This window comes from Echiichthys vipera (assembly GCF_963691815.1).
Source record: "Echiichthys vipera genome assembly, chromosome: 17".
Classification (NCBI taxonomy): Eukaryota; Metazoa; Chordata; class Actinopteri; order Perciformes; family Trachinidae; genus Echiichthys; species Echiichthys vipera.
Window position 1 is genome coordinate 6,262,946 of NC_139842.1, and position 25,511 is coordinate 6,288,456.

Sequence of the window (25,511 nt, forward strand, 5' to 3'; positions counted from 1 at the left end):
AAAATTCAATTTCCCCGTTGCGGGATAAATAAAGTACTTCTTCTTCTTCTTCTTCTTCTTCTTCTTCTTAAAGGTTGAATAATAGAATGAGCAGAACACCACCATCTAGTGTCTCAAGGTCGGAGTCGCAACAACAAAAAATTATTCCAGCAGTCGGGTTGCAAGGTTTGTTTCCGAGTGTGTCAAGCGATCAGCCTGCACCATGTCAAGTGATGAATCATACAGGGTAACGACCTTGATGACTTTATGGGTTTGACTGACTGTTAGCGTTAGCCGTTAAAGCTAAGTAAATATGAAAGTTAGCTTATGATCAAGGAGAAACGTAGACATTTGGACGGGCGTTTCAATGCCGTTAAACTCCTTTATCTCAGTTCATTGAGTGAGTGCTTGGCCTATACTGACTCTCTTTTTGCCCATTTTGGGACAAATAAGCAGCAGCAGGATTGGCATTTTACCCAGTGCCAGTCTACAGTAGCTGCACCCAACAACAGACAACCCCGGCAACCCTGCAATGTCCACCGCTATTGGCTGTTACAATGTAAACAGAACGGGACAGAAAATCATTATCAAACCCGTCAAAACTTTTTAAAGATATTAATTCAGACTGAATATATTTTTTATGGAAAAGCAATACTTTCATTCGGTACCCCTCAAAACGCCGTGTGGATTTTTGTTTGTTTTTTTAACAACTTTTAATAAAGATTATACATATTTAACCTTTAAGTTGCATATGAAATTGGGCATAACAGCTAGGGTGGTCTAAAGTCTATACACACAGCTTTTTTATGGTGCATACAACACTAAGATATTACAATGCTCCTTATTAACATATTCATATATTTATACATTATATGTTAATGTTAAACATACATTTGGAAGGCACATTGAATCCTTCAGCTCAAATGTATCTGTGCATGGCTACAAATACGGTGTCAATGATATTTAGGTTTTTGAAAGGAAATGGACAAATTACAAAAAAGTCTGTAATGGAGTAGAATAATACTTGAAGGTTATAGAGACTATGGTTAAATCCAGTAGAAGGCAGTAAAGTAACGGACTACCAACTAAAGGAGAGAGGCAGAAGAGGCGGGACTCATCTGTGCATGGGACAATACTATCCAGCTGCAGACCCGGCGCACAAGCCCCTCACTTGACACAAGCCCCTCACTTGTCACAAGCCCCTTGCTTGACGGAGGTGACGCAAACGTTGTTTTTTTAACTTTATTGAAAGTGACGCAATAGGTTTTTTTAATAGGTTTTTTTAAACTTTATTGAAAAAGTACAAAACATAGCAACAGTTAAAGTAAATCATTTTTATAAAACTTTATCATGCTCAAATTCCCGCCTACTTTCTGATCTCATACGTCACTTCCGTCAAGCCGGGGGCTTGTGTCAAGTGAGGGGCTTGTGCTCCGGGTCTGCAGCTGGATGCTACTCGCCTGGGAAGCAAAACTCAGGGCAGCAAAGTCTCCGTTAGCAAACATGGGGACATCAAGCTAACGAGGCTAACTGTCGCCCGACAGTTGTGTGAGCAGGTTTTAGCGTAGGTAAGTAACTTAAACACACCACTATGTGTCTCCGTAGATATCCAGCGGTAGTTGGCTAACGTACTTTGACTTTATTGACGGCCATTAACTCGTGTGTGCAGCGGGGACAGATGCTGTGACTGGTCGGTGTCCTCCAGTTGAAGCAACAAACATGTTGCCCTCAACCAGCGCCTGGGTCAGGTCTGCTGTCAGGCTGCTGCCGCGGGGAAACTGGAGCCGAGGTCAGCCCAGGGTGGTGGTGTTACGGTTTTCCTGTGCTTCAGTACAACCTCAAGGTTTATTATGTATCTGCTCCACTTGTCTCATGTGCCAGACACAACTCCACAGCGCTTTACTGCTTCATTATCTAATTTCTGAGGGAAATATTAGGTCGCTGCTAAGTGCAATGTTTACTTGACAGTTAACTTACTAGTTTTAGATTAAGATCTTACATTAACACATAGTTATATTAGTTTGTAATGCACTGCAATGTTCAGCAAAAGGCTAGCTGATAATACTTGTGTACTTTTACTTTATGAAGATTTAAATGCAGGACCTTCTGCTCCTAATGTCATCTGCTAGATCCCACTGTGCCCGACCTACAACAACCAACCAGCAGTGTCAACGTCTGCTCTGAACTCCCATCAAACTGTGAAACTAGGCAGCGGTGATCAAATATGAATCCAGATACTGTTTTATTGTCTATTTCTCACATAAAGTGTTTTCAGAAACTTATTTTAGCCAAGATTCAAGAAGCTTTATTTATCCCGAGGGAAATTATTGTGCAACGGTTTCAATACAAAGATGGGAAAGGATCAGAGTGACAATAAGCATAAAAACAAATCAAATCAAAATAAAGCTAATGTAAAATAAATCAAACAATAACTAAGTGTGACAGAGTGCAACAGACATTGTGGTTAAGCGTAGGTTTAAACAATATACAACAATACGCACTGTGCAGTTTAGCAGCAGATTGAAATAAAATAAGTACAAACTAAATAAGTGAGAAGGAGCGATTAGTGAAAACAGTGTTAACAATGTAGCAGCATTTCCTACAGAACTAAGTGACAGTAAAGCACAGTAAAGTGTAGCAGCAGTAAGTTACAGTACCACTAAATAAAGTGATGTAGTGGTGATATAAAGCGACAGTGGAGTGTAGCAGCCTTTCTTACACATACATCATGTGCTATTACTAATATATCTGTGAAAAACTAAAACCGTAGTTGTGAAGCTCTCTTCTGTAAAACAACCTCTGACTGCAGATGAAGCCGCATGATAACTAGTTAAAGCAGGTGCATGTGCATGCAGCATTGAAGGTGCCCACTTCCAAAGTCTTTGCTGTCTGTGTTGTGTTGCTGTCTGTAGGATGTGTCCGGTGCCCGTGCAGAAACATTTCTGTGAAACCAGGAGGTTTGAAACCAAAGACGGTTCCACCTCGTTACCTGGGCCAGCCCAGCCCCTTCACTCATCCACACCTCATCAAACATGGTGAGTATTTTTTACAACTGGATGCTGGATTGGGACATTTCCACTTTTTAAGGAAAACCTTCATCAGACTCAACACATGTTTATTTATTTAGGCTGTGAAGGGGTCATGTTCCCTTGTGGCACAGGAGCTATTTTAGATCACAGACAACTCAAAGCTGTAGCGGTTTACACATTTCTGTTCAATCATCACTGTATGTGAATGAAGAAATCAGAATACATTCAGGAGACACATTGTGTGAGTGTAGATGTTAAAGCTGTTCTTAAACACTTAAACACCTCATAGTGTATGTCATTTCTGCTCCTCAGGTGAGGTGACCCCAGGCTTGAGCCAGACAGAATACGAGCTCCGCAGACACAGGCTGGCCTCACTTATCGAGGCCCAGTCAGAGAGGCTGGGACCCTCTGCCTCCTCTAGCAACCATGTGGTCATTGTTTTGTCCCATCCAACCCGCTACATGACCAATGACATCCCTTATCCCTTCCACCAGAACCAGGTACGTGTTTATCTCAAGTTGCATTTCTTAATATTCAGTTAAACAGAAACACCATATATATTGATTAGTTAGTAACTGTAACACCTTATTTCACCTTACAGCACTGATGTACAGCATTTTTGTTGACTCTGTTCTTACTTTGCAGTCTCATGTTCTACTTTTTTTGTCAACTGGAATAGTGATTGTTTGCAATTTAAGAAAAGCTTTGCCAATTAACCTGCAGCTAAATGTTCCCCAGGATTTCCTCTACCTCAGTGGCATCCTAGAGCCTGACAGTGCCTTGGTTCTTTATGGAAAAGGACGACCAGACCAGGCCATCTTGTTCGTCCCCCGCAGAGACCCGGGGAGAGAGCTGTGGGACGGGCCTCGGTCAGGGAGGGATGGGGCAGCTGCTTTGACTGGCATAGAGAGAGTTCATAGCATAGAAGAACTGGGTGTTGTGCTCAAAAGCCTTAAAGGTGGGTGGGTGTGTGAAGAATGCATGATTTTTTTCACTGAACAAGATGTTTTGTTTTCTCCTCCCTTTCCCTCTTTAGATCCCTCCACCTCTCCTCCAGTGAACTGGGGTTTCTTTTTCTATGTCTTGTTGAAACCCGTTGTGTGATGTGACCTGGTATAGTTCCAATGTGCCTATATCTTGAAACTGCTGTTTGTTGAATTTGGTTCTCCCCTCTGGGATACATGCGTCTTAGCTTCAGCTGCGTCCTTGCTATGAGTAGGTAACGGTCATACCTAACATCAACTCCTCACCTTTCTCTGACATCCATTAGTGTGTGCCCAAACATCTGGTTGATACAGATGTGGTCGATCTGACTTTCTGTTGTGCGGTTGGTGGAAACCCATGTTGCTTTACAGATGTTCATGTGTGGGAAATCTGAGCCTCCTAAAACCATGATAATCATGTTACCTATTCCATAAACATTGTTGATTGACATGTCGAGTCTCCCATTAGAATTCCTTTTTTTGGTCTTGAGTATGTGAGGTAGTTGATTATAGAAGTGGTCCTTGGTTTCATCGTCTGCGTCGTTGATTGGGGAGTAGCAACCGTCTATCTGTCAGAATATTCAGACGCACCAGAGTATTCATAAGAGTTGGGTTTTTTTGTTCTTCAATGATGTTCCTATGACATATATGTTTTTTGGGGGGGTTGCCAACCCTAAGCCCTACATTCCACCATTTCTGCTTTCTGGCATGTTAACAGTTAATCTATTAGTCTATCTATTATTATATTGTAGGCTCAGGCACACCAACCCAATATCAAAGAACTAGCAGCACCAAGGGCCGACTGTTTTGTCGCCTCACGTCTCCTGTATCTTTCCCAAAACGTTTCCCTCAAACATGCATGGAAAGCATATACGTTTTGCAGCTGCGTGAGGGGAAAGAACTCTCCATACTGGCAGGTGGTGTTAATCTGTATTGGTCATTCAAAAAAGGACACCAGAAGACCGAACGCACGGATTCAAAACTCTAGTTAGCCAGTTAGCTCATTAACATAACAACCCGATTTTGAAAGAACACATGATATTTACCATTATGTCCGTTTCTGCTCAAGAAACTGCAATGATCGCTATTGGCCCAACTTTGACCAAGAGTCAGCCGTTGTGTAGTGTGTCCCTGCATTTTTGGTTGTGTAGAAGCGGCCCCGGCACATCAAGCGAAACCAGTTCCTTCTGCTGTGTAGTGAAAGCTGCAACCAGTACAACCGTGTACCTATTACAGTCTTTCATACCAACAGCGTGTGACAGCCATTTCCAGTTGAACTTTTAATGTTTCCACTGTTTGTTTAAAAATGAGAACCCTGTAAAAGGGATTTAGATATGCACGTTGTGGTTGCATACAATATATAACTAATGCTAAGAGCCTAAAGCTACACCCCAGCCAATGAGCTGGAAATCCCAATCAGAGGCAGCATTGCTTTTGTATTGCTGTGTAGAGTCTAGTAACTTTTATAAACTTTTTAACTTGCTTTTTTTTCTTGTGTTTTTGTTTTTGAAAGGCTTACAAAATATCCCTCCAATAGTTAATGCATTACATTTTTAATGGCAAATAACCTTTCATTAGGAGGTTAAACTATTCTTTAAAAATAACAAAACAGGAGCTTACATTTGACCAGTAACTAATGAGGAATTCACAGTTACCATTTTCTCTCTTCTTTGATGTTCTTTCAGGCAATGTGCTATGGTACGACAGTTCTCAGCCCGCCCACCCTCGGCTCCACCAGGCTCATGTGGGTCCCATGCTGGAGGCGGGGCCGATGGCACACTCTATAAGGCCCCTCATACACTCTCTCAGGGCTGTTAAGAGCTCCGCAGAGGTGGCGCTCATGCAAGAAGCAGGTCACATCACAGCACAAGTTGGTGTTTAAATTACTCGTTATAGTGTACAATTACCGATAAAGGCCTGCAAATTTTCATGTATTGTGCAGCAATGTGGACTTATATGCTCATTTTTAGGTCCATACTTTTATTTTTTTTATTTCTACTAGAACATGTTTATCATAGCTGTTAAATAACACAATAATTTAATATATATGACGTTTACAATGCTTTATTGTTACAAAAACACAACTTTTCTTATACGGCCCATGGCTGCTGCACCTGCATTCACTCTCCGACTTAGACACCATGTTGTAGCACTCGTCTCTTTAAGTCCCTTCCGAAAAAGCCCAGTCTGCTCTGATTGTTCAGCGTTTTTTGGTCTCTTCATCTATGCCCTTGCTGTCTCTGTTACCTATCTGTCACTGTAGCTGGGAAAAAGACTGTAATGGAGTATATTTGCACTTTCTACTGTGAAAATGGCCAATAAAGGCTTCTAAAGCAAAAATTACAGAAGTGATCCAAAATTGATTTGAAATTATCACATTCGGCAACTAAGATTACATCCTTCCTTGGCGTTAGCATGTAGCAAAAGTTGCCCACAGGGATTACTTTTACATATGTTAACCTCATTATTTGAAGTGTTGGTCAAGTCATATATGTATATGTGACAGGAAATAAGGAAAAGCACAATAGATGTAATAGATAATATAATAGGTGTCACTCTAACTCAAGCCTTGTATTTCAGGCTTTCAGGAGGACAATGGCTCTGTCTCAAGGAGACGTGGATGAAGCTGTGGTCTTTGCTAAGGTAACTAAAGATATCTGTTGAATAGCTAAAGCTAATAAGCTTTAGCAGGTGTTTAGTTGATCATGATGAAATAAACAATATAGGGGTGACCCCGAATAGTCGACTATTCGACGATTTGCTCTGAGGAGCCTGATGAGACTGCCAATCTCACAGTCGAATCGTCGCACAATGTGGTTATGAAACAATTGATTATTACATTCTGGCTCTGGGGGTGCTGAATGTCTGATTTTACATATAGATGCTTGGTTTCTCCCAATAAACCATGATAAATAGGCCATTTGCGTATAAATCTAAGTCTATTAATAAATACTGTTGCTAAAATCGTGAAAATAACTCATGTACTTTTAATCTGTCTCCTTAGTGTGCAGGATTAACCCCCTCCCCCTCTTAGACTAAGTTGTACTATCCAGGATCCGGCACCGTCAGAGCGCATCTTGGCTGGGCTTTAAATCTATCTGGGCGTCAGAAATACAACAGTCTGCTACCGTTTAATCATCAGCATCATTTCATTTGAATATTTGCCCATTTGTTGTTTTTCATTATAGAAGTTCAGTCTGACACAGTCGGACACAGCGCTGTTAAAGTGAAACTACACTTCTAAATATACCGTCAGCTATTGTCAAAGAAAGATGCAAACAAAACACATTTATGTTATGAGAACAAATACTTTTAATAAGATGCTCTATTATAAATCAGAAATCACATCTCCCAGTAACCCCTCAGCGTGCACCACTGGACTCACATGCACCCGCCACTGTCTGCGTCATGTCCATGGCTCGCCACCCTGGATCAGAGGGTTTTTCATGAGCCACAAAAAAAAAGATTCTACGATTAGTCGACTATTGGTTTAGACGCGGCAAATCAGATTTGACTCTGAGAGTTTTTAGTCGGGGACACCCCTAGAACAATAGCTACTGATGTGGAATAAAGATGTTGGTTTATCAAAATTATATATTTTATTTACAGATAACCAGGGGCAAATCGATAGTTTAGTTTTAGCTTTAGATGGCTGACGTTAGCTTAACAGTTATCTCACTAACTAGCTTGTTGTTTTAGCTGTCTTATTTGGCTGTTTCTCCATGGCGGATATTAAGCTGACAACAGCTGTTACAGCTCAAAGAATACAAAGACAGAGCGCAGTTATGTTTGATTGCTCCGTTTTGTAGTTTGTGTAAATTGCTGTTTTCACAGAAATTACACATTATTATTCCATAATGAATTTTTATATTGTTAACCTTTTTTCATATGTATTTACTGTGTTTTGCTTTTGTAGAACAGTATAAATGACAACAAACACGAAGCCCCAACTAAACTAACTTATCCCATAAAATCTTTTGTTAATCTTACAGTTTGATTTTGAGAATCGGCTCCATGGTGCCAACTTCCTGGCCTATCCCCCTGTTGTCGCTGGAGGGAATCGAGCTAATACTCTGCACTACATAAACAACAACCAGATTATCAAGGTAAAGCAAGGTGTTGTATGTGCTAACGGATCCGTCCTGTCTCATAAGGTGCGATGAACATCCACATTAAGCTTTCTGAAGAGCGGTTATGTATATAAAGTAATGACTGAATACCTTAAAGGCGGACTCCATCTGCAGTCTCAATGGAAAAGCCCAAAGCAGTGACATGGGTTACCACAGTAAGCTAATAACTAAGCTTATGAATAATGTGAAGCTAGCATTAGCTGAGTCAACGTTAGCTGTGCTGAGTTTGGAAATAACGCACAGAAGCCAAGCAATGTAACATTACTGCTGTGAGCGCTAGAGGTGGGGGAGAAAAAACGATTCTTGAATGCATCGCCATTCTCTCTTGAAATATTATAACGTCAACAGGGCTGCATCATGTTTTACATTTTCATGGTAGAACAAGCTGTCATTGACTACACCGCATCAATCATGAGGATTGAAGCCAATAATTTTCCCTTTCTCACGGTGTATTGCATAAGAAGTAACGTTGAATCGGAGCCAGGCAATCCTGGCATTCAACCCGTACTCGTTCCGAACTCCTCACATATGGATTTTGGTTAGGACTTGTTGCCATCACAGTCCGATAACCGTCAAAGATCTAGTCATGATATTTTACAGGTGTGTAGCTAAGATCAATATAAAGGCTGAGTTCAAAGATGGACGTGGTCCTAGCAAGGGAGGCGGAAGTAGGGGGTTTGGAATTAGGAAAGGTACATAATGATATAAAAATAATAATAATAACCAACCTGCCCTTTAACTGATTACACCCTTCTTTCCTCCACAAGGATGGTGAAATGGTGCTTCTTGATGGTGGTTGTGAATACTTTGGTTACGTCAGTGATATCACTCGAACATGGCCAGTGAATGGAAAGTAAGTTTTGAGAAAATAATTCAAAGCAGAAAGCTGTGCTTTCTTCACTGGTTGATTTCTAAATGCACACTCTTTAGTCCTAAACATTTGTTGCTTGATCATGCACATTACTTCCAGATTGTTCCCTCGTTGGATATTTTTAGGAAGTATTATGTCCTGTTGTTGTAGATGATTTGTATTAAAATCAATCGTCCACATCTTTTAGATTCTAGGGCCTTTTAAAGTAGTGTAACAGTGTTTTTGAGATTGTTCCTATGACAGACAACAGACACATCTTAACTGTCTGGTGCCCCCATCTCCTTCCTACCAGATTCAGCCTTGCCCAGGCTGAGCTGTACGAGGCCGTCTTGGAGGTCCAGCACTCTTGTTTGTCTCTTTGCTCCCCGGGCGTCAGTCTGGATCACATCTACAGTACCATGCTGGCTCTGCTGGGACGACAGCTCAGGCGGCTAGGCATCGTCAGAGCCTCCACCAGTGATGCTGATGTCCTAAAGGTAATAATGAGTGAAATGTAATTGAAATCTTGCCCTGCTGTTGAATATCAATCAACCACACCAGAGAGTACATGAAACTATCTGATTATTGCTGTTATCATGTCAGCTGGGAATTAGATTTAAACATCTTTGGTTGACTTTATTTATGTCCTCACCAGTGGTTTACGGTCAAGAAAAAGCTATAAGCTCCTTTGGCCAATGTAAATGATGAGGTGGCCTAATTACAGCCTCCATGAAACACAATATGCTTGTTGAACTTTGTATAAAAGCGGAACTTTCCCGTAGTGGTTCTTTTCAGGGAAATAAAACATGCAAGCCAAACCAAATCTGAATTCACTGATTTCTCTAATAATACATTAAATAGGCCTGGAAAGCTTTAGGCCTCTTCCTCCGCTTTGTTGTCTTCTGGATTGGGTGACTGGTTGATGATGGGGTTTCCCTGTGAGAGACCTTCATTCAAAGCTGGGCTCACAGTCCTCATAAATTTTGGCCATGCTCGCTGCATGGTTTTAGTAACAAAGATGTCAGTGTGTCATGTGGTCGGTCAGTTGGACCGCTTTGGTCCAGTATTGAATGTGTTTGATGAATTGCATGGATATTCATGGTCCCTAGAGGATGGATCCTACAGATTGTGGGGATCCCCTGCTGCCACTAGCAGGTCCAAGTTTCCCATTATGAACCCATGAGGCATCCAAATGTTTTGAGCATGGTTGCATTGGTAGCATTGCTTCTTAATAAGGCTTACGAAATAAAGGGCAAATCCTACTTCCTGCATTTTTATCTTACACAAAAAAATGTGGTACGCTGTGGTTTTAACATTACATGGGGATACAAAATGTTTTTATTTTGAAATTCTAAAACAGATTTTTGATTATAACATCACATTTATACAAAGTGCAAATGATCTCATATATGGAAGATTCCTGAGAATTGCATGTTGGAATTAGTGTTCACCTTTAGTTTTGTTGTTTAGATGCCGCTGGATTGAGTTGTGCTCTGTGAGTGCAGGTAGAAAGTGATCAGATGAAGCCAGAGTGGCACCTGAATGTCATGTCATTTATGTTTAGCAACAGGCTTTGGCTGCTCTGGGACTTCTGGTTGACAATAGCAAAGTTCTGTAAGACTGCTTAAAGCTTTAATTATGTTACACTCATCCCAGGCTGCACGACGGTACTGCCCCCACCACGTCGGGCATTACCTGGGCATGGACGTACACGACACTCCAGAGCTGTCTCGCTCACAACCTTTACAGCCAGGGATGGTCATCACCATCGAACCAGGTAAAGATAAACAAGCCTTTTGAATACCTTTTTACTCCTCCTTAAACAAGAATCCAAACCATTCACACCATCCATCCCAGTACCTTTGGTGGACAGGAACAGTCCCTCTTTACACACGATCTATTCTACATTCTCTATCATGTTTCACGTTGGTCCTCTTTCAAACATTTTCCCATTTCCTCCTTCTATTGTCACAGGGTTGTACATCAGCGAGGACAATGACCAGGTACCAAAGCGTTTCCGTGGCTTGGGCGTCAGGATTGAGGATGACGTGGCGATCCGAGACAAGGGAGGCCCTCTCATTCTGTCCTCTGACGCACCGAAGACCATCGCCGATGTAGAGAAGGCCTGTGCCCAGAGATAGAGCAGAGAAAAACTGACAAGTTAACAAGAGAGCCACAGCATCGATGGCAGGCAGTGTGCTGGGCTTTTCCATCCATATCCATGGTGATGACATCATCAGGCTCAGGGCCCAGGTACATGAAAGGTGGGAACACACTGCAAGACTGTTTTTAGTCTCAGCAAGGCCTCAAAAAGAAATCTGGTGCGGACGGTCATAGATTTTGTTGTCTATCTAAATGTTTAAAGGAAGCTGAGCTGTGAATAAAAACCTAGGTACAACAGTAAAACCTTGTGCATAAAGTGTATATTCAGCTGAAGACCCAGTGATTAGATGCAAAACCCTATTTTTAACCTATATGTTTTTCAGAATTACCATCATCATGTAATTGTTTGTTGTCTGCATACACAGACTTAATGTGTCTCTTACACACACAGAAAGCATGATTCTTCGTCAGCTCATGCTTCAGTACAAAAGATAAAAACATCAACTGTTGAACATTCACTCACTGAGCTTCAGGAAGAGCATGTTGAATAAACAGAGCACCATGGTAATGCACAGAAGTGATGAATAAAGATGATCCTGTCTTAAACAGCTGCTCCTGACAAACTTGGAATAATGGTAATGAATGCACAAATACACTGAAATGGCTTAAAAAGTGTACACTGAAAAGTGTGTGTGTGTTGTGTCTTTTCAGGAGAGAGAAAAATGTGTTCATATGTATTTGAAAGATCTCATCTAATTTTTAATGCTAATACATGCCTTTTATTTACTTTCTGCAGACAAAACAAGGGGAATTGAATCAAGTTTAAGAATGTAGGCTAGTAATTTGAGTCTGATTTAAAGGCAACTATACCTCAGTCCAAAGAAGTAATGAGTGAGGGGACTACAGAGGCTTTGGACTACACTCTGTAACTAAGGGCGTACTCACACTGTCCTTCCGGACCGCGACCCGGGCTTTAGGGTACTTGTCCCCCCTCCCTCTCCCCCCCGCGCCCCAGCCCTGTTTGTACTCACACTGCCAGGGCCGGCCAATGCTTCTTGCTGTCCATACGCCATCACGCCGTAACACGTCACACGCATTGATCGCGTGTGTGTGGCTTTGTTTACAAATCTTTCCACAGACCTCAGAGTTTTTGTGCGTCTTGTCGACTGTTTTTGAATATTTTCATCCGACCAAATCTGCAGTAAACACTCCACCTCCGCATCACACCAACGTGAACCTTTCACCGCCATTGTTGTTGTTGTTAAATGTCCGCGCATGGTCCGTCCTTCTATTTACATGTCCGAACAGGCGGACATAACGCTACTGCCGTAGGGCTCGTGCTCGTACACGTGCGCACGCTCGTGCTCGTACATGTGCAAACGGCTCCGCTAAAGCCCAGCTCTTTCAAGCGGGCCGTGGACGGTCCGCTGGCCGCAGTTATGCGCGGAGCGGGTGCACTCACACTGCTTAAAGGTACTAGGCTTTAGCTGAAAAAACGGTTTTGGCCCCGGCCAGAAGGACAGTGTGAGTACGCCCTTAGATTTAGAATGGGGGTAGTACGTTTAGGGTGAATGCGGTGAAAAGTTTAGACAGATTCAACTTTTGGAGGAACGCAACCCGACGTCACAATGCATTGACCAATGCGATCAGACTTGTTACAGTCCCCTTGAGTTGTGAGAGTCCTGTACAGTTAACATCACGGCCACAAGTCAGTTTTAAGAAACTAGGACAGTAAAAAATGAAACACAGGCACTTACCTGCCCAGGAGTCTGTGTAACAACTGATTGTTTCCTGCAATAAGCTCCAGTGCAAAGCTCAGTCCCTCCGTCTCCTTTCTTCCTCTCTTTCTTTGTAAAATAAAGCTGTCTTATAAATGCGGACGGAAATGTCGAGCTCATAACAACGATCTGACGGATTATAAGTGGAATGTAAAGTTTACTTGTGCTACATTAAGGGGGTTCAAGAACACAACAGGACGTCACACAAACAGGCCATAAGTGACACTCGCACCGGAGCTGTGTGAACGCAGCCTTACACCAGTGGTTCTTGTGCTCAACTTACAGACACCTTTAAATAGATTTAATTTTTTGTATGTCACATGATTTGCCATATAAGGTGCACCCCATGATGTTGAAGTGTCTGTCACACTTGCACTGTTGTTTCAGACAGTTGAAGTTACAGTTCAAAAACCTAATTTTGTAATTTCTTGTTGCTTTCACATATAATACAGATATTTAAGTAAGTTCAATCTGCAGTTTACCTAGTGATGCACTGAGTTAGTCTTGGTGACCAAAACGGATTACACCGATGCCAATGGTTTGCCTTTTTATCAAGAGGTGGGCACACCTGATTTGACACTAGAAGACTGCCTTCACACTAATTTACTGAAGGAGGGTAGTCTCTCTGAGTTCACCTTAAACCCCGGTTTTAGACGTGTACATACAAACTTGACATCACAACCAGTTTGGAGACCAATTCTGGTTCATTATTAAACTTTCAAAACTGTAACTGTTGACTCATTTATTCACTTTTTACACAAGTTAAATGTTTTCAGTGTTGTGCGGCTTTGTATAAACTTTAATTATGTAGAGTTGCTCCTTTAACAGTGTTACAGTATTGGATTATTTAAATCAGGGGTTTCCAATCCTGCTCCCGGAGAGCTACCGCCCTGCATGTTTTAGGTTTCTCCCTGCTCTTACACACATGATTCCTCGTTATCAAGCAGCTGAAGTCTGTGACAGCTTCGGTCATTGTGAGACCCGGGTGTGTTGGAGCAGAGAGAAACCTCAAACATGCAGAGCAGTGGCCCTCCAGGAGCAGGATTGGAAACCACTGATTTAAATGGACACTTCTTTTGCGTAGCCACAGAGATTTCTTCAGATTCCCTGAATCTTGGTATCATGGACTGTAGATGATGAAATACACATATAATGTCTTTTAATTTCCCACCAGGTGTTTTCTTTTAGCATTTCACAAATTCTCCAGTCTTTTGTTACCACTATCACAACTTTTTTTTTTAAATATGTTGCTGGCATCAAATTCAAAATGGGCATATCCTTTTTTTTTTTAAGAATAGAATAGCCTTTATTGTCATTGCATTTGCATACAACGAAATTGGAGTGCTACTCCCCCTTGGTACATTTTTAGAAAAGAATATATAATAAAACAATAAGCAAAGTATAATATAAGCAATAAAAACACAATATAGTATAAACAATATAATAATGTGAACGGTATAGACAGATGGGGAACAGTATAAACAGATGGGTGGAGAACAGAAACTATACTAAAATATGTATATTTAGAGTATATTTTAAATGACATTTGATGTGTTTTGTTTGTGCTATTTTCAATTAAACATTTCAATCACATTCTGTTTGTATTTACACATTTTAAACGGGGTAATTACAGCCCTACAACCTCACTTTAGTGCTGTAACCAGTGCATGGAGCGCCACTGTCACCTACAGATTGAAATCGGCGGCTGCCGTCGGAACCCGGTTTCCGGAAAATCCCGAACACCTACGAAGACAACCTCCCCTCTTCTTCCCTTCCTCCCTCCCTCCTCCGCTGCTTCACGCCTAATGTCGCTGTACCTCCAACCCTCCCCCCGTATCAGAGGAGTAGAAACAACAAGCCGCCATTTTGTTTGTGCGGACGGACCGTCAGAAACAGGAGGAGATAACCGAGAGAGGGAGCGACTCCGGCGACCGACGGCAGCCACTACGGGAACCACCGGGGGAAGAAAGAGTGGCGTAATCCTGTCCGTGTTACCGAGAGAGAGAGAGAGAGAAAGCACCGCCGAAGAAGATAAGACGCCAGTGGAGGGAAAACCGAGTCGGTGATATATATATATATATAAATATATATATATATACACATATATATATGTTTGCATGAGGAGGAAATACTCAAATCCAAGGAAGGGGGTGTTTTGCGGACCGAGGCAGAGAGGAGAGGCGGAAGAGGGCAATATTTTTTATCATAACGAGGAAAAACCTGCGAAAAAAGGGAAAACATCAACATGAAAAATCAGTATGTGTCCGTCGCGGAGGAAGGAAAGAGTCCGCATAGACAATTATATAAATAAATTGCTGCCGGGCAGAAGGGAGAGGTGGAAAGAAAGACGGGTTTAAAGAGAAGGGAAATTGCCAGGAGAAACACGAAGGGGGGCATTCTCCATCACAAAGAGTCAATGAGAGGATTTTGTCAGCCCGAAATATTTTAGGGGGGTGTCAACATTAGTGTGCAGATCTCAAGCTTTCCGCTTCCGAAAGAGCCATAATTTCCAAGCGACCCACCGTCGTTTTAAAACCACATTTCGCTTGTCGCCCTCGCTGCGCTCCGGGCTTTTTTTTTTTTTTGGTCCCTTGCACGGCCAAGACATCTTTATAAGCCGCGTGTGACAGGTATATCTGTTTGGATACTCATCATCCCTTTCATTACCTGAGATTTCAAGTGCTGAAAAACCCCGGAGGAGGAAGCTCTTGTGGAGCGCCAGATGAGTAAACCCCACAGATCGTCCTCTGCAAAAATAAAACTAATTGGATCAATCTCGACCGCCCCGCTGATTGGCAATTACGCGCCGTGATCTGTGCACTGTCAGAGCAATGGTTTGCAGGGTCGATTGCACAAGAGCGGTGATTTTTTGACAAGATTTTCTATTTTCAACCTTTTCCGACCCCGCTGATTGCGATAGGCACAATCGAAAAGCGAAAAGAGGGGGGTTGCAACAACAACAACCAAATATGCAATACGAGCCTGCTCTTTCTGATCCAGTGCCTTGCGTGGCCAAACACTAAGTGCACATTGTAATCAGCATGCACATGCAAAAGAAAAGTCATGCGTGGATGTATTTCCCTTTTATCCGGGTAACTGCGAGTGTGGGACTCCTCTTTCTGCAGAAGTGTTAGACTATTTAGTTACTGATAAGCCGATGCAAGTTGTTTTTACTCCTCAGTATTGCACTCGAGAGTACCGCGCACGCTTCACACGAGTTGACCGCCTCTCTGGTCTGGAAACGTAAAGGAAATCAGTGGCATTGACTGAGATGTCTGGTCAGGAGAGAGAAAAGCAACCGAGGATCTCCTAACTGTTGCATGAGAGGACTGCATCCAGAAGTTAACGCAGGGGACACTCCTGGTTTGTGTTTTTTTGTCTTGTTTGTTTCACAACCATCATCTCATCCGAGACTCCACTGGATCGCTTCAGACCTGAAATACAGGATTTCTCCGCCGACTATGGCGCACAGGACTGATAGCAGCACGGAGGACGGATCTCGGGACAGTTTTTGTGTCGCAGAAGTAGCTACATGAGGTTGTCAGAGGGCCGCACGCTTGCCTTTCTCGCCGACTCCACCTTCCCACCTCCTCCTGTTCAAATCTGTGAAGAAACACAATCTCCGACAGGGGAGGGGGACTTGTATCTGCAGAGAGGAATAAACCGAGAGGGAGAACTGTAAGGGAAGGAGTTCAACATTGCTCTCTTCTCCCCTACCGTCCCCCAAGCGGTGGGGGACCGATCACAGGCTTTTCTTTAAGGGACAAGGAGACGCAAATAAAGGAAATACGCTTTGCCCTCCGTGGGTCTACGGCATTTTTTTTAATTCGTCAAAAATATGGCCGATAATGTCCTGGAGTCCGGCCCGCCTTCAGCCAAGAGGCCCAAGCTGTCCTCTCCAGCCCTCTCGGTGTCTGCCAGTGATGGAAATGGTAAATATTTTGCATGCATTATTAAAAACAAAGTATCTTCGACCGTTTGGTGAAACGTGTGGTCAAGTCTGAACTCCCTGTAGAGCTGCACAGCAAACTCCCAGCTGCTTCATAACTCATGCTTCTGAACATTAACTTAATCAACTTGTAACGTGATTAAAAAGACCAGTGTGAGACTTTGCATTGCTAAAAAGGAACTAGCGATGTAGTAGCTGGCTGCAGGAGCAACTTTTCCTGCAGGGATGTTTTGATGCGTTAGCCTCAACAGGCTAACTTAGCTCCCAACTAAAACATCCACCTCCAAACAATGGAAGAGTCGAGTCACCGCTGTTTGCTTCAAGTTGTCTCGCTCCTTTTTAAAGTGAATTAAGTGGAAGCCCGAGAGCGTGTGCACATTAAACACCAGGCTTCCTAAATACTCCGGAAATATAGGGACAAAGTATTGTTTTTAAAGCTGCTTTAGGGGAAAGTAACGGGAACCGAGCGAGCGAGCTAACGCGACTTAGCTCTGCGGATAGATAACCACCGGCTCAGCTGAGCAAAGTAGCTGGTTAGCAAAGAAAATACGTGATTAACAAGCGATGGGCACGAGATCGACGCTCAGTCTTACAATGTGCTTACTAACTTTTTTCTGTAGTTGCGGTAAAAACGTGCAGGAGCGTGAATTTAGTCTGCTTCACGTGTTTTTTAAGGGTATTGTCGCACACCAGCGACCTATTGTTCACTTCATTAAAGTTGCACAAAGCATTGTTGCCCAGCCGAAGATGCAACTGTGTCCATTTTGAGTGTGTTGGAGGGCCACACTCGGCCCCGTCTCTGAAACCTCTTCTTTGGGGACTTTGTGCAGAGGCTTTTCGCTGTAGCTGCTCTCTTTAACTCTTCACCGTGGAGCCCATTCTTGTTCACCGTCCATTGTTTGAGTCCTCACGGTGACACCGCGCTGCACTTTTTTTTTTTTTTTGCAGTTCACTTTTCAAAGACGATTCAACACTTTCCCCGATCAGATCACTCGATTCTTTTAAACCTGGCATGTGTGTATATTCAACTATTATTGCTGCAAAATAATTAATTCACACATATCGAGCAATGGGCTATAACTCTTTGCTTCGCCTCTTGTTGTACCCTGTGTAGATAGGTGCTTTATTTGTCACTGCACACAAGTACAACACACTTGAGATGCCATATTAAAAAACGGAGGCACACAAAACATCTACAGTTAATATAAAAATATATAAAAGTGCATGAAATCGAGCTCAGCAATTGATGTGTGGTAATACTGCAGTCAGGAATTCAACAGTAAACAAAAATATAAAGCGGCCTAACGAGAAACATGATGATTTTCAGGTATTATTGCGAGTTTAAACTGTTTTCTACTTGAAATTCAACTATGTATTGAATAAAAAAGTATTTCCCATAACACAAAACACTTTAGTATACAGTATGTGTCGACTGTGCAAAGATAGTTGGTCACACCACAGCTGCCCAACTGTGTCAGAAAATAAGTTAATGTGAATTTCAAACCTGATGCATGTTTAATTTCCCAAAGTATCTGAGCTCCTAATGCAGCGAGTAGTCTTACACTGGCACATCATATCTACACAGTAGCATCATTTTTTTAGGTTAGATGCTGACATGTCAGAAGCCATCATAAATAAGATAACATGAAGGTTGTGTTTATGTGGGGCCAAAGGTCTGCTTGAGGAAAATGATTGCAATTTTAATGCCAGTTTACGTTCAGAAAACTTCTCCTTTCTAATTTGCTTCTGTTGGCAGTCGATGACTTCTAATAGCCTACTTTTTCTATTTGAATGCTCTTGCATCACTGTATATCCAATGCACACACCTACCAAGGTCCTGTAGTGTTTACCCCTCTGCGGCTTCTCACCCTGACCCTACCGCATTTGCGCTCCCTGTTTGGCACCCCATCAAACCACAAACTGATGCCCAGGAGAGAAATCCAGGCTCTGAGAGAACTCCTGCTGCACTGGCTGTCCAGCCATGGGCTCCAGAGTATTGGTTGATAGTTTTCATACTAATGAAAGCGCTGTACCGCACTTAAATTGAATTATGCTTGGGAAAAAAATTCTGTCAGTAGTGCAACCCCAAAATTAAACTTTGAACCTGCTCTCTATTTTTCGAGTTGGTAATTATTTTTGTTTCCTAGATTTTGGTTCACTCTTTGACCTGGAGCACGACCTCCCAGATGAGCTCATCAATTCCTCGGACCTGGGCCTGACCAACGGAGGGGATGTCGGTCAACTCCATACCAGTCTTGGCATACTCGGAGGAGGGCTAGGTTTGGGAGGCCAGGATGCAGCTTCCAAACACAAACAGCTATCTGAGCTCTTGCGCGCTGGAGCACCAGCACAGCAAGGCGGCCCTACTTCCAACAACACAGCGCCCGGGGCTTCCATGGGGATGATGGGGGGTGTCAGTGTCTCCCCTGGCGGACCTCAAGGCTTGCCCCCCCAGGGACAGCAGCAGCAACCTGGATTAATGCAGCAGGTCGGGATGGTTGGAGGGGTGTCAGCACTCAGCCGGGCAGCTGCCATGATGGGTGCCCAGAAGGGTAACACTGGACAGCAGCAGCAAGGCCTGATGGGGGGGCAGGTGATGAATGGCACGCCAAGAATGGGTTACCCTGGCAGTGCAGGCATGGGTAACAATAGTAATCTGTTGGCGGAAACCCTACAGCAGCAGCAACAGGGCGGTCAGCAAATGGGACCCGGGGGTCAGGCAGGAATGAGACCGCAGCAACCCGGAGCACTGAACAAGGTAAGCACACTCAACCCAGCAGCACCAGGCATTAGAGATACTCTGTTTATCGACCAGAAAATGGCATCTCAGTGGGGGGCTAAGTTGTCCCAATCCCACATCTGCAAGTTCTCTTCAATTATAACACCTTTGTCATATTCTTTTACATTCAAAATGTTGTGGCATTGTTAAAAGTGAATTTTGTATTATATTGAAGACACCATTTTCACAAAATTGGAATTAGAGCTCTGCCATTGCCATCCGGGTCTAGTGGGATATCATTGAGGTTTGCAGTTACTGCCCACTGCCTCATATATGTTATAATTGCTGCAAAAACAGGTAGAAATGTGATTGGTCTGGATTGAATTTCTTGAGTTAAAATCCTTTTTAAAAAGTAAGATTCATGGTCATTACACTTGAGCTTGATACAGTTAAACAGCGTCCTCAGGTTCACAGCACAAAAGGCAGGGATAGACACATCTCTTCAGACCTGAGTAACGCTGTAGACTGAAGTAGGCCTGTCTGTTGTAGTGAGTCATGTGAGATTTCTGAAGACGCTCTTCAGAGCCGGTGCATGCGTGAGTGTTCATGTGTTGGACTGCGTCCCTGTTCACTCTGTGGTATCGATGGTTAAGCTCCTCGCTAGCTAATAGTCCACAAGAGAGTTTTCATTGACAGTGTAAAGGCACATCTGCAAACATCTGTGTTGAATTGTTTAGTATAAAAAGTAGCATAACTAAGACATAGTAATGCCCTTTAGTTGAAATATGCATCAGTAGAGTGTATGTGTTATCTGTTCAATGCAGGGGAAATTGTGCAGTTTAATTGGAGTTATTTTCTCAGATTAACAGTTTCATTAGACTTTATTAGTCATATAGCAACAATTGACAAATCACTTCACATTTGTGCTGCTTAAGCAAACAGTCAGATACTGAGGGAGCTGAAAATAACCTGGCCTGCATCCTAGGTTACTGTAAAAATAAAAGAATACATTTTTCTGGGGCCTGTCCGTGTGTCCTGGAAGATTTCAATGTTCCAGACAACAACGGGGGGAAAATTCCAGTCAAATATTCTTCGGCTTTGTTCCATTTTTCTGTGAGCAGTGGTGATTTGATATTACGCTGCACACGGCATGAGTCTGTGAGCAGTGGTGATTTGATATTACGCTGCACACGGCATGAGTACCTCACCAAGACGTCGTTGTCCGCCTGTCGCCTGCAGCTCTTCATCGAACGGCTCGCTCTGACTGCTCCTTCTGGTTCAATCATTGCAATATTTCAAACTTATCCACTGTCAAAAAAAAAAGAGCAGAAAATGACAATTGTGGTTGCATTTTGATGAAAGATAGCAGCCAGTGTCACGCTCATTTAGTCACAAACACATTGCATTCCTGTGACTACGCCATCATCAAAGTCGGCTTGAGTTTAGACAGTTAAATGTTCTTAATGTGAAGCTGCAGCAGTGGCATGGGATTTTCACTGGCAGCTTGTACCTGATAATGGAAACCCGGGCCTCATCTGAGACCATAGTTGGTGGTGTCTTTAAAACCTAAAGAGTGACATTTGGATCACGTGTTGATATTGTTTTATTGTGGAGGGAGTAAAGTAAGGTCAAGAGAAAGAGGAACTAATATTGTAACGGAAACACAAACACACAATGAAAGCTCATGAAGGGATAATTTCCCCAGCTCTGTTTTCTCACTGGTCGTTTGAGCAATTTCAAAACCGACCAATGGAGTTTGGTATGTAGTCGTTTTGTAGTTTTTAAACTCGTGTAAGAATACATTTTAATACTTCCCATATTTCTTCCTTAAATGTTGGAATATAACTTGACTTGTGGTTTAAATCATGTTTTCATAGGTCGTGAGGTGTGATTGCTTTGATCTCTTAACTATTTAATAATTTCTCTCTCTCTCTCCTCCTCCCCATTTCCTTTGCCTCCCTTCAACGTGCTCTCCAGATGAATATGATGGCCAATGCGGGCCCCTATGGCGGTCCGTACAGTCAGGCTGGCCAGGGGCTGCCTGGAGCAGGGCTGGGCCCACAGCTCCAGAATAAGGCGGCCCTTCCCAACAATATGGCCTCACAGTTTAACATTGACAAGAAGACAGCACCAGGTCAAGGCATGCCCGGGATGGTAAGATTTGTCTGTTGTTGTTGTGTAGCAATCACACAAAGCCAATCTAATTAATGTAGATCAGGGTTGAATTTTTCTGAGCTCTCTCGAATGGTCTCAAGTAGAGAACCGTTCCCTTTTACGTTCTCACTGGAACCAGAACACAGTTTAGCCTTTTGTGTAGCATATCCATCCATATCATTGTAGTTTTCAATTGCCACTCAAGTCTTATTTTAATGAGATTCCAGTTCATTCCAGATGCTGGGGATGTACTGTCAAAAGTCAAAAACCAACAATAAATTGAGCCCAACAGTTTTCGTAACTTCCCATGTGTTGAAAGTGTTTACAGTCCCGCATACGTCACACAGGGATTGACCAGGTGTGTGAAGGTTAAAAAACAGGATATGAACTTATCTCTCAAACTCCCACCCGGCTCTTATATGTCTACACTTTTGCCTTCAGACATGACCTGATGTCGAGCATGACCTCGCCTTGAGAGCCACTTATCACAAGAAGTAAACAAAGTGCAGAAAAACTTTGAAAGATTTCATTTATTGGCATGGCACCAGGGCCATAATCCAAATCAGTGACACCATTGAAAACTGTAGCCATTTGGGGGGCCATCTCCTTTAATGCCATCACTGACACTGATAAATGTATTTTTTTTCCTCTTTCGTAAAGAATAAACTTACCCATTGTGTCAAACAGAATAGAACATGTAGCTTATATAGCAACTTTGAGACGTTGTTAATGCTGATGATAAAATCTTGAACACTTGGCATTTGAAACAAGCGATTCATGAAAACGTTGATGACTTAAAAGTTTGGGGAATCTGACTCTGATACACCTGCTTCTTAGGAGAAGAACTGAAAAATGTTTTGCAGGAGCCTGGGGTTGTTTTCCCATGACTGCAGTTAGATAACCTCACAGTTTCATAACTGTAAGTACCGTAGAAGCTAAGATATCTATGGTGTCCTGATTCCTGCGTTGTTGCCCTGTGAAAACGTGCCGTGCGATGTGTGAAATCTCTCCTCGCGAGTCACGTGGCGTATTAACTGATTGATTTTGTGTGTGAGAGTCGTCGTGCCGCTCACCTAAAGCTGTAAAAACGAAACTGATATTCCAGCATTATATCCCCCTTAAATCGGCAGCATGGGAGCATTTTGGATATCTAAAAATTGGCTATATTATCTGAAAATGATTTTAAATGTGTTTTAGACGAACTCAGTTGTCTTGAAACAGCCCAGGCTGAGTCCTCTGGTGAATAGGAGAGCAATCACAGACATGGCTGTCTTGCTTGGGATTTTAGTGAAGAGATAGTTCAAATCACCATAACAATTACCCACCTCAGAAAAATGAACCCCTTTGAAGTAAGATTAACCATATGCCCCAGAACTTCGCTGTCAGATTGCAGTGAGTCACCGTAGGTTATTAACTTTCCTGTGCTATCAGCTGTATGGGAATGTACAAAGTGTCTCTAAAAATGTTGACCCGTATCTCAAATGGCAGGGATTTTTAAATGAAAACTGTACATGTCAGCGGACGAATAACAAGATATTGCAGGACCAACATTTGTCTAAAACTAATATAGAGCTGTAATTCAAGTGAAAGTTGGATTTTGTGAAGTATTGATCAACTTGGGAATCATCATATTCAGTCTACAGAAGTGATCAGTAGTCTGCAGATCAACTGCACCTTTGCATTACAGGTGTGTGTTCTTTTTTGCTTGTGCTTATTGTCACTTGCCTATAATAAAATAGGCTTTTTTTTCTTCAACAAAGAACGGTTTCATTCACTCTTCCTGTGTTTTTTTTCATTCATTTAGCTACTTTTAACTCAACTGTTACACGTATTAAACAGCCTTTGCTGCATTGATGAAAGCTTTGTACATGTTCTTTAGACAGTTAACACCTCTATATCTTGATCTACACATGGTCAGACTAGTAAGTAAAACTGTGAGAGATTTCTTTTCCCGTGTTGTGAGAAGTCTAGGAAAAATCCTTTAATTGATTTGTTTGCAGCCGAGCTGTTAGCGACTTGGTCCAATAACACCCGATCAATGCATTCTTGCAAATACTCTTAACACTCGTCTGTGCTTCCGCTCTCGCCAAAGGCCTCTCAGCAGCAGCATCCCGGGGCAGTTGGTGGTGTATCCGTCGGTGGCGCAGCAGCAGTGGGAGGCGCCCAGGTTGGGCTCAGTGCCGTAGGGGCGGGCCCCGGCGCAGCGCCCCCTACTGCAGACCCCGAGAAACGGAAGCTGATTCAACAGCAGCTGGTCCTCTTGCTCCACGCGCACAAGTGCCAGCGGAGGGAGCAGGCCAACGGAGAAGTGCGGCAGTGCAACCTGCCCCACTGCCGCACCATGAAGAATGTGCTCAACCACATGACTCACTGCCAGGCTGGCAAGTCCTGCCAGGGTGAGTCTGTTGAATTATGCTGATTGCTGGTTTTATGGTGTGTGGCTTGTATCATAAACACTGGGCAGTGTTTAAAGTTGTCATGTATCTGCAATTCATTTTTTCCTCTGTCTTTTTTATTTGCTTGTTCTTGTATGTTGTTTATACCCCTCTTGGTTTGCCCCCCAGTTTTTCACTGTATCAGAATTAGTTATTTTCTCTATCTATTCTACTATACCTTTCCTCTGTCCTTCTCTCATCTGGATGTCGTTTTATTGTACTGAACGACTCATGCAATAACTTTCATCGTCTCCGACTTCTCTCTCTTCCGTTTGACTCTTCTGACTGTTTCCCCCTTTTTCTTTCATCCTTTACATGTCTCATTATTCATCTCCCTCCTTCACTCTGTCACAATTTCTCATTTCACTTGTTCTCCCTCTCTGTACCTCTCCTCGTTTTCCATGTCTCTTCCCTTTTTTTCTTAAACGTCTCTCCATTTCTGTCTCTCCCCCAGTGGCACACTGTGCCTCATCCAGACAGATCATCTCTCATTGGAAGAATTGCACACGACATGACTGTCCTGTATGCCTGCCACTGAAAAACGCTGGAGACAAGAGGAATCAGCAGTGTGAGTGTTTCTCACTATGCGTGTGTGTGTGTGTGTGTGTGTGTGTGTGTGTGTGTGCGTGTGTGTGTGTTTAAACGGTGTACATACTCATGACTCTTATTGAATTATTACACATTATCTACCATGAAACAGTTATATTTAAACAGTAAGGTGCTTGACAGAGGAGGGACATCTGTGGATTCAAGCTGATTGTTACCTCCCCTCCCCCCCTTCTCTCAATCTCTTCACAGCCCTTGTTAACAGTGCAGGGATGGGGTTGGTGAACTCTTTAGGTTCAGGGGTGCCTGGTGGACAGTCCAACGCTCCGAGCCTGAACCCTCCCAACCAGATCGACCCCAGCTCCATAGAGAGGGCCTACGCTGCACTAGGCCTCACTTACCAAGGCAACCAGATCCCGCAGCAACCATCACAGGCCAACATGTCAAACCAGGGGCAGCCTGGGATGAGGATTCCAAACACTATGGGTAAGTTTCTAATGCCATTGCACATAACACTAATTTCATGGTAACCTACTAGAGCTATGCTGAGCACGGATGTAAATTCTTGCTTTTGCTGACACATGTCTGAGAAAAAAATCTCAAAGCCAGATTTTTCTGAGATTGCATCTCAGAAGTGCATCTCACGGCTTTAATCAGCGAATAATCAGCTGGGTCGTCATCCCAGGACCTATGTGTGGAATTTAAGTAATGTGATAACTTTGTGTAGGCTGGATGGTCTTTGATGTCGGATATGAATGGCCTCCTTCGTCTCCTCTAGCTGTCCCCTGACTCCCTGTCGATGAATTTGCCACAAAAGTTTGATTTGTATTTCACTGAATACATTCACGGTCATGCT

General features: G+C 42.9%; 2 protein-coding genes across 3 annotated transcripts in view; both read left to right on the plus strand.

Annotated features, from left to right (window-relative positions):
• The first annotated feature begins 1,410 nt into the window (after positions 1-1,410).
• xpnpep3 (X-prolyl aminopeptidase 3, mitochondrial) lies at positions 1,411-13,489 on the plus strand. Its single transcript, XM_083931058.1, has 12 exons — positions 1,411-1,547; positions 1,649-1,768; positions 2,892-3,014; positions 3,321-3,508; positions 3,747-3,966; positions 5,677-5,861; positions 6,572-6,634; positions 7,984-8,097; positions 8,889-8,974; positions 9,285-9,468; positions 10,628-10,748; positions 10,946-13,489. The coding sequence occupies exons 2-12, from the start codon at positions 1,699-1,701 to the stop codon at positions 11,110-11,112; spliced, it is 1,521 nt and encodes a 506-aa protein (XP_083787184.1). The 5' UTR covers positions 1,411-1,547; positions 1,649-1,698; the 3' UTR covers positions 11,113-13,489.
• A 1,254-nt stretch (positions 13,490-14,743) lies between these two features.
• ep300b (EP300 lysine acetyltransferase b) overlaps positions 14,744-25,511 on the plus strand; it is a 35,705-nt gene continuing 24,937 nt past the window's right edge. For both annotated transcript variants that reach the window (XM_083931131.1, XM_083931132.1), the window contains exons 1-6: positions 14,744-16,784; positions 18,949-19,559; positions 21,498-21,674; positions 23,767-24,070; positions 24,564-24,677; positions 24,908-25,141. In XM_083931131.1, coding sequence (XP_083787257.1) covers positions 16,691-16,784; positions 18,949-19,559; positions 21,498-21,674; positions 23,767-24,070; positions 24,564-24,677; positions 24,908-25,141 — 1,534 coding nt within the window. In that variant the 5' untranslated portion in view covers positions 14,744-16,690. The remainder of the gene's footprint in view (positions 16,785-18,948; positions 19,560-21,497; positions 21,675-23,766; positions 24,071-24,563; positions 24,678-24,907; positions 25,142-25,511) is intronic.